At 35.6% G+C, this 19,362-nt stretch overlaps 1 protein-coding gene and 1 long non-coding RNA gene across 3 annotated transcripts in view; one reads left to right on the top strand and one right to left on the bottom strand.

Annotated features, from left to right (window-relative positions):
- LOC141378552 (uncharacterized) overlaps positions 1-19,362 on the top strand; it is a 109,689-nt gene that overhangs the window by 13,806 nt on the left and 76,521 nt on the right. The window lies entirely within an intron of this gene.
- Positions 2,110-6,201, bottom strand: gsc (goosecoid). Of its 2 annotated transcripts, none has more exons than XM_068214321.2 (3): positions 5,727-6,201; positions 5,048-5,271; positions 2,110-4,214 (listed from the first exon to the last, which is right to left on the bottom strand). In XM_068214321.2, the coding sequence occupies exons 1-3, from the start codon at positions 6,037-6,039 to the stop codon at positions 4,065-4,067; spliced, it is 687 nt and encodes a 228-aa protein (XP_068070422.2). In that variant the 5' UTR covers positions 6,040-6,201; the 3' UTR covers positions 2,110-4,064.

The following is a 19,362-nucleotide window of genomic DNA, read 5'->3' on the forward strand; positions in this document are numbered from 1 at the left end:
TTTCATTTTCAAATACGATCAATCATCCCGAATCTGAGCCGCCCGTGTTGTTGATACAGCAAATAATTCTGATTTATCTCCTGTAAACGCCTGCGAATTTTCCCTGTCATGGACGAGCAGAGCGCTTGAATCATTCCGCCATTAATCCCCCACATTGTTTTATTTACTTTCAGCTCTCACCAAGTGGAAGGCAAAGGGCGCATTATGAGGTCACAAAACAACGACTTCCCTGTTGGGTCTCAGCAACAGCCTGTCATTTGTGGCGTGCTTTTGAGGGAGTGAAGTGCCCTGAAGGTTGCAGAATAACACACATGCTAATCCGAGCATCCCTGCGAGTGCATTAAAGGTCTTAAACTATCTGGAAAGTGTCGTAGGCTATGTGTGTTCCCGGTGTGAACCTGCACTGGGCCTGTTCAGTGTGGACTTGCACTCCTGCAATTTCCCCAGGGGCCGCTCTGTTTCATAGCGGGTCAAAAGTGTGCACTCGTCCTCCCACTCACCCACAGGCGGGTGCCCTGCTGGAGGACTGAGGTTAACACACACCGCTAATCAGCACTGAAACCAGGGCAGTGGCAGCGTATGATGGGCCCTTCCTGGTTTCCGAGCAAACGAGTGCAGTTCCCCAGAGCAAACACACATGCATGCATTCTCCACAGATACAGCTCATTCATATTGCTTGTGTTTGTTTGCTTTGGCAGGACACGTCCAAAGGGAAAACGTTAAAAGAGCTGGGCCTTGAGGGCCCCGAGAACATAAAGACGTGATCCGAGCCCTGTAAAACTGAAGAAAATTTAGCTTTAGTATATGATTACCTGATTTACCTCGGAGAGATAAGTGGCCAACCTGACCCGGGGTCCCCCGTGCTTTTCAGCGGCAGTGTGGTTTCAGTGGGGAGTGACGCTAACCGAATGCAGTTGGTGGCTAGCGTGCTGGAATGAATGTGGTGACAGGCCTAGTAATTACCAGCAGAAATTGCTAAAGACTATTCAGGTGCTAAGCTCACTATATAAAAAGCCGACTTGTTTCTTTAACTTGTAATTTTAAAAACATATCTGGATGATCTTGTGTTGTAGGGCCACCAAACCACATGTCATCCCACTGAAATATGGTAATGATACAGGAAAATGTTTATGACGGTAAAAATATGCATTATTTGTCCTTCTTTCGTTCAGAGTCCTTCCTGCGCCATTTTATATGTTTCTCAAACGCACCACAGAGGATGGCCAACACCCGTTTCTATCTTTAGATGGGGGAATCCACCCAAGAGCTGTCAATCATGAGCCTGCATCTCTAATTCAAGAGCACACAATTTAATACAATTAATACTTCAATTCATTCAGGAGCAGAAACTGCGCCATTTTTCTGAATAAAAGCATTTAGTAAAATGATTTTTGTTAAGTAAGAGTAATGTAGTGGAAATATATGACTTTACACACAACCAGAATATAGAGCAAAATGCTGCATTTCTTATATAAAAAACCACATGACTAAAGATTTATCTACTTCTGGACTTGACTCACAGCTTAATTTTTCTTGGACTCCATCTCTGTTTTTCCAAGCACCGGGAACTATGCTTAAAAAGGTCAAAGAAATAATGGCTTGAAAAAAACAAAAACAAAGTGTGTATTAAATTTTTGTAATACTAAATTACAGCCTAAAAAAGGGGGAAAGCTCAGATTAATAGACTCAGTCCTGTGCTTTGTATATCTCACTGGCACTCAGTAAAGAAACACTTTATAAATCACACTAGACATGTGAAGGATTATTAGTGCAGCATGCTTTGTTTCTTGGTTTGCAATATTGCCAAATCTCTAAGTACCTACACTACCCTTATTTAATCTGCTTTTTAAAAGCCACCAAAGACATTTAATAGTATTATTTTTGTCAGTGGGGTTTTAGAATAGAGTGTTTAAAAGAGAGAGAAAACTGCAGACTAAAGGTATACAGAGAAGCAGACTGTGATTTAAAATCCTTCCACTAACTATTTACTGAAGGAATGACAAATTGTTAAGAAACTTCCAAAGTCTTCGAAGGCTAGAGTGTTTAGTAAAAAACATCTCACTTAATCAGCTTCATGTCTGGAAAAACATGCTGCCCTGAGTCAATATACTTTCAGACTGAGTATGGATGTTTATTTTTTTATGATAAATAGCCCAAATGCATAAGCACATAAACAAATAAATATTCAGCTCTCACTGTTGCCCTTCAAGGCTTAAGATCTGTATTTCATCAAGAGACAGTTGTCAGTATAATCCAAAAAGTGTTTACAGGAAAGTCACTGGCATGTTGCCAACCTCACAAATTTTATTTAAGTAGCTTATACCTTTAAACAGCCTAAGCTGTAATTATTCATTTATATGATTGCAGTATCAATGTCCATTCTTTACACAAGCAAGCGCACACATCTGTATTTGTAGTTTTCATATAACTCCTCCAGCACACCCTCTTGTGGACAGATGTTATGGCCCATTAGCAGGAGATAACACAGAAACTGAAATGCTGCTAGGGTTAATGAATTTTGACTTCTCTGTTTCATGGAAGTCGTTAGCTTGTTTTAGGAGAAGACAACTACATTTTGATAGTGCCAAACATCATTATAGAATAATAATTTGTTTATTAGTATTATTGTAAAAAAAATAATAATAATAAATAAATAAATAAATAAATAGAAATGCACTGACAGCATTGTAGGTCTAAAATGGTGATGTATTTATCTGGCCTTTAAATGCTATTGGTGAGTGTCATTGAATAGGAATGTACCCAGATTTTCCAGTACAGTAATCGAGCCTAAATCGAGCCAACTGTTACACAAAAAACTGGATATAATAAACTGAAAATTTTCTATTTAAATGATGCTTGCATGTCGTAAATTATCTAAAATTGTCGCAAAACAGCATAATTTCGGGCCAACATTTGGGAAATTCAATGGACAATTTATAAGCCTATATGAGCCTATAGACGCAGACCAGCTTGGTGACAGCGCAAGACTGACTTGAGCGTCAAAAAAATTTGGAGGAGAAAAAAAGCTATGATAGGCTATTTTTAAAGAACTGAATTTTAACGAAACAAACTGTAAACAGCAATTTCATTTACCACCATGTAATATGCACAAAGGAACACAAAGGAAAATTACAGCAAATTACACGTGATCAAAGTGGCGTTTGATATTTTACTTTGAACATTAGACCTTTTTTGGCCTACTTTGAAACAGGGGATATGTGTAGACATTAAATAATTTAGGTAGGCTACATATAAATACCAAGAAAGAATTAAAATAATAAAAATAATCATCACCATCATTAAATTATGTGGTTTGCTTGGTTGCATGTTTAAATCCATGGATTATTAAAAAAAAAAAAAAAACGTTAAACCATGATATGCAGATAGTATCATTTTCAGATTTTAGGTCAGCGTGGCCTGGTTTGAAGTAACCTATAAAGGGTGGGATTTTTTTAACTTATCTAAAGAATCAATTTCACAATCATTTATTTTTAGGCGATATTTTAAAATAAAAAAGAAATTGGTCTTAATTATTACATACTATATGTTAATTAAATGTAGCCCTATGGTAATGGAGAAGAAAATTATTCCTTTAGCAAATGCGGTAAATCAGCATAGGACTTCATTGAGAAGTTTAATTTGCAATATTTCAAACAAACACGAAAAGTCAAAATTTTTTTAGATATTACTTTAATATTTGTTCCTGTTTTCAGGCGACATTAAACTTTAAATTAATTAATGTCCGAATGTATCGTCCTGCCATCGTACATGTCTTCAGCTACAGCCCATTCCAGAACATCAGATTTAGGTACATCTTATCACGACAAGACTTTAAAAACGTTTGCAGTATACACCAGGTAATATTACTATGGCTAGAATCCACGTTATTTTGTCTGTAAATTTAAATTAATATAAATAACAATATCATTGTTAAAGGTAACATTTACTATACATCTGTGCAACAGCAAGACAACACTATTTACTCCTAATCACATACTTTACAATATGTACAATAAAGTCCGAATTATATTTGTGCAAGATTTCCCGTTCTCGTGTTCTTTATATCAGCTGTCAGAATCCACGTCGCTTTTGCCCTCCTCAATTTTCTCTGAGGTTGTTTTCGTGGATTTGTTCCATTTCTGTGAGTTTTCTGATTCCTCTGACGACGACCTTTTCTGTCTTCTCCATTTTGCTCGTCTGTTTTTGAACCAAACCTACGCGTAGAATAGGAGGGTAACATGCTTAATTTCAAGGTTATGACGTGATAAAAAAATAAAATTATACAAATGTTAAATAAAAGCTTGAGTTGGTTTTAGTGTAAATACTGTGAAATATTCTTTGACTTGCATTTTCTGTCAGCATTTTTCTGTTTTAACTCAACATGCTTCTGGCACCGTGGCCTAGTCTTCTGCTATCTTAAATATGTTATATACAAAACATTAACGATTTTATGAAATGTATGCCTTAACATAAACATAAAGTGATACATAATGTGTTGACGGTGGTTTTATCTGAAAGCGAACGGTGGCTCCCTCAAGCGAACACGATTTCGATTTGTTTTTCTGTTTCTGGCTAAATAAAGGTAACTATACAGTAATAAATGGCTGTTTTTAATAGCCTAAGTATTTATATAACCTGTCAGAATTTCTTTAATTGATACTTTATATAATTGAAACTTTTTCTTTATCGAAAATTCATTAAACATTTCTTTATTGATCTTAATGATTGATTAATTTATTGATTGATTTATTGATTTGTTTATTGATGGTATATGTGCTCGTAAGATTCAGTTTTTTAATCTGCATGTGGCCTTCCACATTATTAATAGAAAAAACCTATGTCCACGCTATGTAAATGTGTTTAACCACTATGAATAATTAATAATAAAAAAGTATTGGCGGCGCCACAAAATAATTCTAAAATATGTAGGCCAACATGCACTGCATTACATGTGTATTAAGAACTTTGGTCAGAAATGCACTGCTAAATGTGGTAAAGTAAACTCTGTCAAAATGTTAATGTTATATAAAAAAACAGTTTCTCTCACCTCTACCTTCTCTTCACGTAGGTGCACCTTTCGTGCCAGTTGTTCTCTTGTGCCGACGTCAGGGTATTTCGTTTCTTGAAAAAGGTTTTCCAGTGCCTCCAGCTGCTCGTCGGTGAAAATGGTTCGGTGTCGTCTCTTGCGCCGACAGTGTAGCTGGTTGAGCAGCTGTAGCTCGGTTCTGGACAAGGTGCCCACGTTCATGTACGACATCATTTGATGTGGGACTGGAGAAATAAGCACAGAGCCGGCGCTGTCATAACCTGAAAATAAGATAAACTTTTTTGAGTACACTGTATCAATTTGACATTTCTAAGATATTGTAAATGTCTACATTTTATGGACTTAAAACGTTTTATGGCATAAAACGTGATGCGTTCTGCAATCCGCCGTTTTCTTATAAAAAATATTTTCTGGTGTATGCGTTCTTGCGTTAATAATTAGGCTACTTTTAAGCATAGTCAAAACAGAAAATTACTTTTCTCGAAGAACCTATAAAAAATACTCAAGTCTGCTAAAAAAAAACTTTTTAGTTGTAATTGAAGCATGTATTTTTAAGATGTGCTCCAAAATTCCATCATGCTGTATAATAAACATCTGGAACATTAACTACAACAAACAACAGCTAAGGACATGTACAAATACCAACTATACAAAACAGGATATTAAAGTAAAAAAATACCTGTAGGAATACACGGACACTGTTGCGAACCAAGGGTTGGTATTGCGCCACAGCAAGCTGGTCCAGTCGGCCCCTGGACGTGAAGTTGTCCATAGTAGTAGTTGTTGTAGCCTATCCTTCCATTCACCGATTGTAAGTTCGGCGCTGGAGGTCCTGTGTGTGAATACAGTCCATTAAAATCGCCAGCTGCCGTGTACAAGGATTCCGTCAAGTTGGAGAACACAACCGGGGCATTCCGGTGGAGCAGAACCGAGTCTTTGCAGCTGGGTCTCCCGGCCAAGATGCTGTCGATACTAAACATCCCAGCGGGCATCACAAGCGAAAAGATGTGTGAGATTTGTTGCCAACGGTAATAACGTGTTATTTTAGTCCTTTTAAAAAGCACGAGTGTCCTTCATAGTGACAAAAACCGCGAATTCTGTTTGTTTCCTGTTGTAAGAGTGACCGCGCGCAACAGATTCAGAGACTCGTTTGTGTTGAGCTGAACCTCCTGCTCTGCTTTATACCCCGCTGACGTCATTGAAGGATTTGTGAATGACTTCTCCAATAAGAGATTGGCTGGACTTAGGGTTAGCACACAATGGCGTGAAAACCACCGATCTGTGTATTGAGAATTAATTTGATTAAGTCATTTGCTGACTTTTGAAACAAATAATTTAGTTCCAGTTTGCATTTTTAAAGAGCTGTCCGCATGAGTCAATCAGATTAATTGTCAACAAAGTCACATTATTTGGTTCACAATAGCTGTTTATTTTTATTCCCTCTTTTAAATATATATAAATATATAGCATAAATTTTAGTTCATTTATTGCCAGTAATATAGCTTTAACATACTTTGTGTGAAATGCGTTTTTTGTCCTGTGGATAAAAGAAGAAGATAGACTTCATCGTTTCTCCAAACTCACATTCTGAGTTCGAGCAGGTGAGCTTCGATCTTCGTTTTTATTTTGATTTTAAAGGTATAAAAACAATGCGCTCTCTAACCTAGAGACGACCCTATCAGACCATTTATTTTTCAACAAGTGTTGTAACACGGAATCGATTAAACCAATTTGTAACACCTAAGAACAATTAAATGTCTACCATTGTCTTGAGGTGAAAAAAAAGTTATAAGTGTCCATAATAATAATATTTTTTACCTACGAGAGATCATTTCGTACTTTCTTTAAAATAAATGTTATTAAATTTTAAATCACAGGCATGTTTTCAGCTGATTGAAATCAGCAATGTTCTTTAAAAATATAGCATATGGCTAATAATAAAAATATATATTGTCTAATATTCAAAGCAATTAATCCATGTAACAATGTAAAAGAATAATGAGAGTAGACTTCGAGCTTAAAGCATTTTGCAATGGACATCTATTTAAAACACAGACACAAAAAATGCGAAAGATAGCATAGTCAATATAGGCTATTTTTTAAGGATGACAAATACTAACACATTGTCGGGTTTATGTATTTCTGTAGCTAGTTGTTTACAGTTTAATTTGCCATGTTTCTACATGTTTATCGTTTTTAATCAATATGTTTAAAATGATGGCGTAAATATTGTAAAGAGTACATTTATTTGCACACAATTAATTGCACAGCATTTAAGTCATTTTTGTCGCAGCAAGTTTTTAAAAGTGATTCCCCGGCCACTCTTTATATGACAATAATTTACAGTTTGTTTTTTTTAACTACACTTATTTGTAGCACATAATATAGCTCTACCAATAGGGTATTATAGCAAAGTTTGACTTCCCTTGATGCAAAATCACTGGGTTTCAATCGTGAAACAAAATATTACAGCACTCCTAGGTGATAGTCTATATTATTTATTTATTTATTGTTCAAATGAGGGACTAAATTACATGATGCAAAACGCCTGAACTGATGTCCACAGATTCCGCTGCATTACCAGAGACTATATCTTAAATTGCTTAATAGCGCATGTTATTTGCAGAACGGTCGGTCTGACACGACTGTCGCGCTCTGTCCACGGGAGATAATGCTGAGCAGATTAGCGTGTTTACTCCATCACGAGCGGATTCACGGTAGGGAGGAAATCGCGCGTGTTAACTTACAACACCTCCAATAAGCACACGCTCAACGAACATATGACCCTCGCTGTGATAAGATAACGACCATTAGCGGCCCTATTCTCCAGCTCTAAAACATACTTATTGCAATTACATTGCTTGATCAAATGGAATTTGCATGAAGGAAGACGCTGCTCGGTGACATTGGCGATTCAATTTATCACCAATATCGCACATTTGTAATGTCTGAATGTTTATTGGAAAACCAGAGGATATCCGTGGCATGGCACGGTTGATTATATCTAAACTATGAATAAAATAACAGTCATATTGTGTTTACACACTGCACTCATCATCTGTTAAAAATCGATTTAAATTTATAGAATTTATATCAGTTAATAATTATAAACAATCACTGACCAGAAGAAAAAAATGCATTATGACAAATCCAACTCATGAACCTGCCAAACATTTCTCAGACAGTGGTTCTCAATCAAGGACCTCATTGTTATAAAACTATATTAATATGTCTGTTAGCTATATTAGTTAAATATGCTACATTTAAAAAATTCAAATAAAATACGGAAACCTCTTATGCGTGACACATTTGCTATTTAAATGGCCTTTAAGCTGTCGTGGGAAATGAAGTACCGTGTTTTAAATTGGTATCATGGAGTTAATCTATCATCCAAAGTTTATGTATATTAAGTTTTAAGGCAATCAGCTTTATTGTTGCAGCAGTATAGGACGAGGCAAAATTACACATAACGAAGGTGACTCTGAATATGGTAAGTTTGTGTAGACAGGCTATGCACTAGACGCTAATGAAACAGTGAAGGCTAATGCAAATCTCGATTGCGTTGGCCTATCAAGAATCAAAAGTTATCACAGGAATAAATGTCTAAAGACAGGGCGATTTACGGGTGGAAGTTTGCCTTATTACGAGCGGCAATTACGTTTCAATAGGTGCCTTTTGTTTAAGTAATTGCATGTTTGTCGCATGATTAAAACGGAAACAAGGTGCTTAATATGCGGAAACAATTTTAGCTTTGCATTGTTAGAAAGTATATATATATATATATATATATATATATATATATATATATATATATATATATATATATATATATATATAAATATATATATATATATATATATATATATATATATATATATATATATATATATATATATATATATATATATATATATACACACGCATACATACACACGCATACATATACACACACACAGTCAAGTCTGAAAATATTTATACCCTTGGCAAATTCCGACTTAAAGTTTATTAAAAGTTGAGAAGTATGCTTTCCACAATGATGCCTTTCTGGGGTATGAATAACTTGATTTTATAGAGTAAATCATGTGTGTGTGTTTGTGTGTGTATTCACAGTTGAAGTCAGAATTTTTAGCCCCCCTGTTTATTTTTTTGTCCCAATTTCTGTTTAACGGAGAGATTTTGTCAACACATTTCTAAACATATAATAGTTTTAATAACTAATTTCTAATAACTAATTTATTTTATGTTTGTTATAATGACAGTAAATAATATTTGACTAGATATTTTTCAAGACACTTTTATACAGCTTAAAGTGACATTAAAGGCTTAACTAGATTGCAGGTTACGGTAATTAGGCAAGTTATAGTATAATGATGGTTTGTTCTGTAGACTATGGAGAAAAAAATAGCTTAAAGGGGTAAATAATTTTGTCCTTAAAATGATGTTTACAAAATTAATAACATGCTTTTATTGTAGCCGAGATAAAAAAAAAATAAGCCTTTCTCCAGAAGAAAAAACAATATCAGACATACTGTGAAAATTTCCTTGCTCTGTTAAACATCATTTGAGAAAATATTTTAAAAAGCAAAAAAAAAAAAAAAAAAAAAAAAGGAGGGGGGGCTAATAATTCTCCCTTCAACTCTATATATATACTGAACTGTATCTCACACATATACATACACACGTATGCATATATACGTGTGTGTGAGCGAGAGAGAGATCAGGTTATTTTATTTTTAAAATAAAAAAATGCATTAAACCATTTAACTTCTCACATTATTTTGACACTTTGATTGGCCCTTACCCTTCAGATATGTAAACACTTTAGCCTATTATGACTGAATGAAAAGATACTTGCATTTTCGGCTCTGCTCTCTAGGCACTCTGTAATTCAAAAAAAGGCACCTAGCATTATTATTTCCTCTTTTTGTACATGTATCTCAACTTTCAAGAGCCACTGAAAGGAGATAGCAAAAAGGATTGGGGGAAAAAATGAGATGGCCATTTGAAATTAAAAGCCGTGGAAGAGGTGTGAAGCCACCACTTACATGCTGAATAGCTGACATCAATCACCCAGAGTAAATGGTGGCCCAGCAGACAGGCATAGACAGGCCTCTTCAATAGGGGGAGATGCACACGGGCATCTTCACGGCACAACATGTATTTCAGGGCCTTGATCTGTAAAATCTATCGTAATGCAGCAAATCAAAAGGGACTTTGTAATATAACCACATTTTAACTAGCATAAACAAACCTCAGAGCGAGACAGGCTGTCAGAAGCTCCAGATCGCCTCGAGCACAATTCTCCATTTCGCTTTTGTACATGTCATCATGTCTCAGAGAGAAAATATCTGTGCGGATGAATGAATGTCAAGCCAGACAGATAGAAAGATATATTCCACCTATGAGGACACACAAACACCTAAGTGTGTATGTGTGTTGCATTTGAAGTGCTAGACTGAAGCAGATCCATGAACAGTGCCAGACAGCAGTGTGTGTGTGTGTGTGTTTATTTCCTGGGTATTTCAGCAGCTAGGGACAGAGAGGGAAAAGGGAACCTGGCATTGGATTAAAAGGGGTTCTTTGCATTTAATCTTTCATTCCATACTGGTGCCGGCGAGAAATCCGTATTTATTGTTCATGTCATAGCTGTCATATGGTGGGTGGCTGTTTTACAGTATGTCTTTTGTTGGACCCCCTGAGCTGAATTCTGCAGTGCTGAAACGCAGGCATCCACTGAATCCAGCAGTTCAACAGCCGCCCTTAGCCTCTGACAGTCCACCAAAGCACAATTACAGCGACTTACAAACACAAGGCCTGTCAAAACCATTATAAAACACTTCTTATCAATCACGCAAACACATTCGGGACGTTTTACTGCTTATGATATTTTATGATGTGAATATTTTGTCAGTGAAATAAGTGTTATGTGTCATATTTCCATTATGTTCAGCTAATACTGAAAAAATTTAACAGCACTTTTTTATAAACACCTTATGTTTGCAAAAAAATGTTTCATTTTAAACATTAAATCAAATACAGCAATGAAAACCTAATAACCTTTGGCTTAGTCCCTGATTAATTAAATTCATTTTAGTTATTAAAATTTTACTAAATAAAGCATTTTTTAAAATACATACACACTGTAAAACTCAACAGTCAATTTTATCAAATGAAATGAGTGTGGTTAACTCAAAATTGACTGAAAGTTATTCTTAAAAAGAGTTTTCAGCTCAGTGTTGAACACTCAAAAATATAGTTTTTTTGCTTGTCCAAACTACTAAATTAAAATGAGCTGAAACAACACAATTCTTGAGATTTCATTGGGACAACTTAATTTTTATGTTCAATCCACATGAATTTGTTAAAAGTGTTAAGTTAACTAAATCGATTTGTGTTGGGACAACATGAATGAATTGTGGAACCCTGCATTTTCATTCTTAAATGAAATAAGTTCACGGTGCTTATATAGTTTTAACTCAAATGGTTTGTAGCAATAGGTTTCCTCAAAGGGTTTGAGTTGCCTTAACTTATTGGGTTTTACAGTACTCAGTTTGTTTGAGTTCTCTTCATTTATTGGGGTTTACTTTGCTCAAATTGCTTCATTTACTCAAATAGATTAAGTTCACTGTACTCATTAGGATTAGTTTTTGAACTTAAATGGTTTGTTGCAATCGGTTTCCTCAAATGGTTTGAGTTACCTTAACTTATTGGGTTTACAGTGTATATCTCTTTAGGCCTGAATAGAATTTTTATTTTAATTTATTGTAATTTCTGGCTGTTCCTTTTTTAGTATTACCATTGAAAGATCTTCTTTTATTCATGTTATTTGTTATTTTTGTAGTGCGTTTTAAAAAAATTTTTAATGTAAATTTGTTATTTTTGTTATTATTATTTTTATTATTAGTAACAGCAATGGTGGTGTTTCAACCCAAATTTAAGTAAAATATGAACAAAGTTGGGTTAAAAAGTTAATTTAAGTCAGTGCCAATAGCCTAGTGATAAAGTGCACCGACATATAGCACTGAGGTTCACACGACGACCTAAGTTCAATTCCCAGTTTGAGGTAATTTGCCAATCCTTCCCCTCTCTCACTGCTCCCCATTTATTCTTGTCTTAACTCCACTGTCTACTCCATTATTTGATGGATTATTTTCAGGATTTGCTCTTTAATGTTTGGACTTTCAGTAGTGAAAATTAATACCACACTGAACTGAACTAAACTGAACTTCAACTCTGAAAACTGGACTGACACAGTTTTAATTGACACTAGTCTTCTATGTTAAGCTGCTTCAACATAATCTACATTGTAAAAGCTCTATAAAGATGATTTGAATTATATATATAATACAGGCAAAAAAACTTTAATAATAATAATAATAAAAAGTTAATTTGAAAATAACCCAGCATTTCAAATACCTCTGCCTTCAATAAATCAATAAATAAGTTATAATTTTTAATTGCATGTAAAGCTTTTTATCATCAAAGTAAAATATCTGAATAAACTCAAAATATATATATTTTTTTTACTGCCCATTTGACTCCTCTCTTCATTTCTTCTTTCACACACTTTCAGAAAGAATTTACGCTGAGAACCTGTCATTTTGCATAAAAGAAGCTCTCTCTATACGAGGCCTTATTAATCATTATTTCCAGTGTGAAACTATCAGCCAGTCGGAGTAATTACGGATGAAAAGCAGCTGCTCTGGTGGCTGTATACCGCTCTGAGACAGGAGCGAATGCAGCGGCCTGTTATCTAACTGAGCGTTAACATGAGAATTGGGGACACATTTACACATCTTAAAAACCAAACATCCCTCTCTGCGCTCGCTCTCCTGTCAGAGAGCCATTGTAAAGGGCTACTTTACCCATGCAGGAATCACAGGAATTTCAAATGGGTGACAGAATCATAATGGAACCTAGAATCAGTCCATCAAAACATCAGGACAGCGAATGACACAAATGAATTGAATGCTGCATATTAGTGCGTTAACTCAGGCTTCTTAATGTCCCATGACACTTTAATTTCTTTTAATTTTTCCTTCTTTTCCTGACTCAAAGACACGTTAAAGCCTCTAAGTGGTATTTACTCCTGCGCTATAGGTTGGCAGTTTCAGTTTGAGTTCAGAGTTGCTTCTGCAGGGTTTGCAGTTGTGTCTTTTATATATATTTTAAATATTTATATAGGATTGTTGACATTAATATGACTCTAGAAGGCTGGACAATACCATGGACAGCAACAATGAGGCGTCTATGTAATGCTTACCATTAGAGGGCACAGGTGTGCAAAAAAACACTGTAACCACAGATGCTCATCTTTTAGTTGTCTGAATGCATACAACAAAAGATTATGCACACATGCTATACAGCAATCAGAGGAAAACACATGATTGGTAACTGATTTAAAAAAAAAATTTAATATATGCAATGACTTAACAACATTGCTAAACTACTTTTGTAAAATGTATTGTCCCAGTCGTTGATTGTGATTGGGTGTGCCATATTGTAAATTATTCTAAAAACATGCATCTGTGATATCATTTTATTAGTATTAATGCCACAGCATGTATTTTAGCAACATTTATTTTATGAAGTATAAGTCAGCCCTGCCTGGTACTATGCCTATTTCATTCACCTTTACAATTTTGAAACCACATCTCTCCCCATCAAAGAAACTCTTATAATGTGGGATATAAATTGTTGTGGATTCATTTCTGTATATAGTTTTCCTGTTTTAGGTACAGTGCTTTATGTTCATTCATGTATCCTGTTCAATGGGCCTGCTAATAGCCAACTTTTCACTGTGCAACAATCCCCATGTAGCAGATAATTCTGGCCCAGATTTGGCATAAAGCTGGCACAGCAGGCATTCATCCGGCACTGGCATACAGCATGCGGGCCAAACATGGCCCGGATATGGCAGAGGTGGCACCATCTTTAAGGCGGCACACAAATCTTGGGCAAGATATCAAATGTAGTATTTAGCCCAGATGTTAATAATTGATATGTGGGCCATGTAAGTTTGGCCTATCTTGACTCACATTTAAAATACTTTTTTATTATTTTCAAAAAATAAATAAATAAATACATTCTATCAATTAGGTCTCTTTGAAAAAAAAGCATGCCCATAGCGCATCTGAAGTGCAATGCTTCATGGGTTTATCACTATCATTGCAGTCGTGACGCACCAACATATCTAGCCCAGTTCAGGCCCAGTTATGGGTTATTAACTTGGCTGAGACTTGGCCAGATATGATCCATGTTTGGCCTTTGTCTTAAAGCCAGACTTGCTCCAGTCATGTAACGTAATTCACTACGGTATGTGTGCCATGCAAAATCTGGTTGTGTGGCCCAGAGATATTTTGCTATGTGGGTTTGGTCTGGTTAAATCTAGGACTGTAGATTTAACTTGTTAATTGAATGAATTAGATGGAGAAATTATGGAAATTATTTGGAATATGATGCAGACCAACAATTCAATGCCTGATGTAGCCTATAATTCACTTCATATTTCTAAAGACCATTTCAATGTGGTCATGTCATTGGCCCATGAACATTTCCTTCTTGTTATCAAACTATTTCATAACTGTAACAAGAGGCAATTTAATTAAACTTAATGTTAAAACAACTATCATAACATTATTTATCAATATGTGGCTCTTTTTGGATTCTCAGAAGCTATAGAAGTTAAAAATGTAAAACAGGAAATATGTTTGGACCACTGTTATTGTTTGCATCCCTCAAAATAGTAATATATTATGATATACAGCATTCAACATCACACAGGAGTGCAATATAAAATTAGCATTTTTTGTAGCGAACAGCACTAGTGCAAATGTGACACTGATTTCAAGCTACAGTTCAACAAATAAAACGGTAATATCGTTGTAATATTTTACACACAATATTGTCTGTATTTGCCAAATTTGCCAATAAAAATATTTTTGTGCACCACCACTCAAAACAAAGTGGCAATTTGTTTGAAAATTATACATTTACTGCCACCTACAGGTGGTTTTATTTTCGTTTTATTTTAAATTAATTATTAATAAACTCATACTGCCATTTAAATAAAAAAAAAACATTACACATTATTATTAAATTGTGAACTATTCATTTAAAAGCCTTACTTTAAGTGATGTGTCGTCTTATTATTATCTTCATTTGAGCTCCAACAAATCTAAAGCATTGCATCTATGAATATATTCTATTCTCTTCAAAGTAACATCTTATTTTACAGTAAAATATAAATGTCTTTTTTTCATGCATTTTAGGAGCCGTTTTAAAAACCACATCATGCCTAACCACACCCCTAAAATGTATTAGGCTACATCCCCAACCAAAATAACCATATTAATAAATACAAATAACCGATTGTATTGCTATTACTTCCGAAAGACGAGCGTAAAGAGGGGCAGCAGTAAAACAGAAACATATTGTCTGGCTTTGAGAGGTATTACAGGAGAGCACCTGGACCGTCGACGGCAACTTAGAGTAGAAACTCAATCTCAGAGCTTTACCTCAGCCTGCTACTGGTGGTCTCCTTTAATCCATTACAGGTGCCAAAGACCCTGCCCTGGCTGATACTAGAAAAGGAGATTTGTTTATCATCCCTCCCTTTTGTCCACCTTAACTTCTTTTCGGTTAATTCTTTGCGTAAGTTTGCATATCCAAATGACTTCTTAATCCTCTTGTCATTAGACTTTGATTTGTGTATTGCCACAAAAGCGCCGTCTATGTGCGGATAAAACGTCTTTTCTTTCTGAAATATAAATGTATTTCTCAACAGCCTTGTAAAATGTTAAGATAACGATAGGCATTTATGCGGCTACTCTAATACGATACTTTTGCACAAGAGTGTCTCTGTTTCAGTTGGCTTTGGAAGAGCAGGACGAATTACACAGTGCTGCCATTGTGATTTACAAATAAGTGAACGTGCCAGCTAATAATCTTTAATATCCACCGATGACAGAATGGAATTAACCGCATATTTTCTCCCAAACATTCAATTTTCTTCCTCCTCGTTGTGTAAGCTAGGCCCTAATCCCGTCTTTATGCGGTGGGGTATTAACCCTATTGAGGCATCAGCGTTTTGGCCTCTGGACCCGCGGGCGCAAGGCGCGCGCTCATAGGGGCTCAACGCGCCTTTTGTTCGCGCGCGAGACTCATCGTGCCAGCGCACGGGTTATTCAGGAGCCTGAGAATCAAATACTGCATTACAGTTAAGCTATGTAATAATTACCCTCATTAGTCGTAACTGGAGCGCGCAGCGAACGGATTTACTAATAAAGCTTCACTAATGCTGTGTAGGCTCAGGAAATATATCATAAACATAATTCAATAATCAGTGGAAATACATATTAATGCGGCCCTCCGACCCTCAAACTGTCAGTGTTTGCCCTGGAGGAGAGTTGCTGACTTTATTTCCCTCTTCCTCGCTGCGGTCATTTCCCACATTTCCATTCTGTGAACTAAATGTTTATCCTCTGCATCGCTGGAGGGTGAGTTTCAGTGCCCCAGTAGCAACAAATAAAATGTTTTTGTTGCCCTGTCCGTTTGTTCAAAAGGTCGTCGGACTGGTCCACTCGCTGACATGGATGTTTAAACTGGTCATTATTCAATTGCACCGTGCAAGTTAAAAATGCAGGCGAATGTCGGGAACCTTTAGACAACCCCGGTGCAACATATTGCATTAGGGTTGCTCCAGAATGTTGTTATTGGCTCTGTGGTGATTTTGATTTTATCGTGAGCTGATTCAATCAGAACAATGTGTATTTGAGTTTTGTTGTGGTGGAGCAATGCTTAAAGCACTGTTTTGAGCCGATGTGGTCAGGGCATCGCATATAGCTTTCCTTTCCAATCCAGGGAGCAACAAACAAGAGAAAATTAGTTTGAAAGTTGAATCTGACATATTTCAAGTAATTGTGTTGTTTAGTGGTCATCTAAAACTTTTAAATTACAGAAATATGGAATGCAAAAACATGTATCTGTCATAAGCTATTATTACAGTACACACATTTCTTTGTCATGACGAATTTAGAAAGAACAGTCCTTCTGTCATGTTCACCTGAAATGACTCTAAAGCCCACCTTAAATCATTACTAGCCAAGCCTACACTCACAACTGTTCCTCTCCACCATCCTTTTCTTAGACAAGATTTTACTGGTTGCTTATATAATTATCAACCATATTTTTAGAACATTATTAAGAAGTCGAGACATATAGTCTAAATTTGCTCCAAGATCAATTAATGATACAAACTAAATGTAATATCATTTCTATGAAAAAACAATGATGCTTTACAGAAAGTGCCACCAATCAGTGTAAGTTGCATATTGAGTCAGTATCCCATTCTCACAAAATACTTAAAGTCGTTGTGGAATTTGCTGAGACGTATACTGGTGTACTTTCAATAGGCTTTAGGCACATCGAGTCTTTTTCTTGCACTGAAAAACTTCTGGTAAAATGCTAATGTGGCTATTTTCAATTTCATAATGGTCTTTTTACAGTGTCAATAATGTAAATCAATTAAAATACAATCTGGTATATATAATTAAGATTTCATTAAATTTTTCAAGCATAAAACAAGATGAATGACCGTTTAAACGCAAGTGCCATTAGTAGCAGGCGAGTGCTGAAACTCGAATAGTAAATGAAATTTCCACATTTTATAGACATGAATCTGAACAATTGAATTTAATGCAGTGCATCTTGTCCGGTCTGAGATCCACTTTACATCGTATCTCAATCAGGTAGTGAAGTTAATGAATTTTAAAGAACCCAGATCTAAACCTGCGATTTTATGACAGTTCACCAAAAGCGCTTACTGAAAATTAAAAGTCCCTGTGCATATACCCCACTGACACAAAACGTTGAGTGGTGGACAAGGCTTTCTTCTTGCCCATCATTCCCTCATAGCAGAAGGTAATAGGGGCGTGGTTAAAAATAACGTAGCTGAGGCCATTAAGCTGACGTCAACAGAGAAGGACCACAACCCCAAATACAAATGGTCAGACTTCAACTAATGAGTATGTTTACATGAACACCAATTATCCAAGACAAAGACAATATTCTGATTAAAAATCAGCGATTTTTGATTAAATTAATCAGATTAAGGTCATAATCAAACTAAATAGAAAACGGATTAAGATTTGTGAAGTATGCTGATTTTAGTCACATTATTGAAGTGCAGTACAGACATGTAAACACCTTTATCTGTTACCATCGTGTAGGATTTTCACAGCATTTTTCGACAGAATAGTCAATACACACATGTCTGTTTGACACTATTCTCTGCACCTACGGAGTCAGTGAAGAACCACAGACACCTGCATCGCGAAATGCAGAGTTTTTTTTTTCATACAACTTGTGCTATCAAATTCCATTAAAACAACACTCTTCCAGCAGTTCATACTCTCATCTAAAATCTCGTTTGACAGGGGGGCATGCATGAAATGTTCCTGAATGAAAGTGAAAGTGAAAAAACTGCAGTTAAAGTCAATAATTTGATGCAATGACGTTAATGGACTTATGTGCTATAACATGTAAAGCAGGATCCTAAAAGGAACATTCAAAAAGCAACTTATGTAAACACCTTAATCATATTATTGTCTTTTTCAGATTAAGGCAAATGATTCCATTACTGATGTCCATGTAAAAGTAGCCACTGTTCACTAGCAAAATAAAAATGCTAAGTTTTGATTTCACATGGACTTATATATTGCTTTCATAAACACAACCAACAATTTTAAATGAATACCATTTTTCCAAGGTTTTAAAAAAAAGTTATTAATTAAAGCTGTTAAGCACAGTCTTATTTTCTGTCAGATTTTTATACACTTTGTATCAAATCAAATATCGCAATGTTGTGATGGACCTTTTATTAATGGCTTGGTTTCTGGCTTCTAATGCTTTAAAAAAAAACAACTAATAAACGTGAAACATAAAGAACCATTCCTGCTTTAAAGGTGGGCAGACACTACTGCACTCTATTGGCAATTTTTTGTAACTCTTTGTATCATTACTGCTAACATGCCGACACAGTTTTGCACCTGCACAGTATGATAAGTTGAGAAACCTCACCCAGCGTAGTGAAACGGGGATCAGGAAGGAATTCGGGTAGCGAATTGAGACATACCTTGCCAAAGGGAGAATGGACATTGGCAGCCATGAACACAATGGTGGAGTCAAGATTTGAACTCCATTTGGTTTAATTTCCTCCCGAGTGAAAGGCAAGGAAGATTAATGAAATATCCCCAAATCCATCCTGTTTTATTTCTATTAAATCAACAGTGAAATGCAACCACTAGGCCTGTTTG

This window comes from Danio rerio, chromosome 17 (assembly GCF_049306965.1).
Source record: "Danio rerio strain Tuebingen ecotype United States chromosome 17, GRCz12tu, whole genome shotgun sequence".
Lineage (NCBI taxonomy): Eukaryota > Metazoa > Chordata > Actinopteri > Cypriniformes > Danionidae > Danio > Danio rerio.

Coding starts and splice junctions, on each gene's coding strand:
- gsc (XM_068214321.2), bottom strand. CDS start 6,039: ATGCCCGCTGGGATGTTTAGTATCGACAGCATCTTGGCCGGGAGACCC. Junction 5,272..5,726: donor GTGTCCGTGTATTCCTACAG/GTATTTTTTTAC, acceptor TTATTTCTCCAG/TCCCACATCAAATGATGTCG. Junction 4,215..5,047: donor TACGTGAAGAGAAGGTAGAG/GTGAGAGAAACT, acceptor TTCTACGCGTAG/GTTTGGTTCAAAAACAGACG.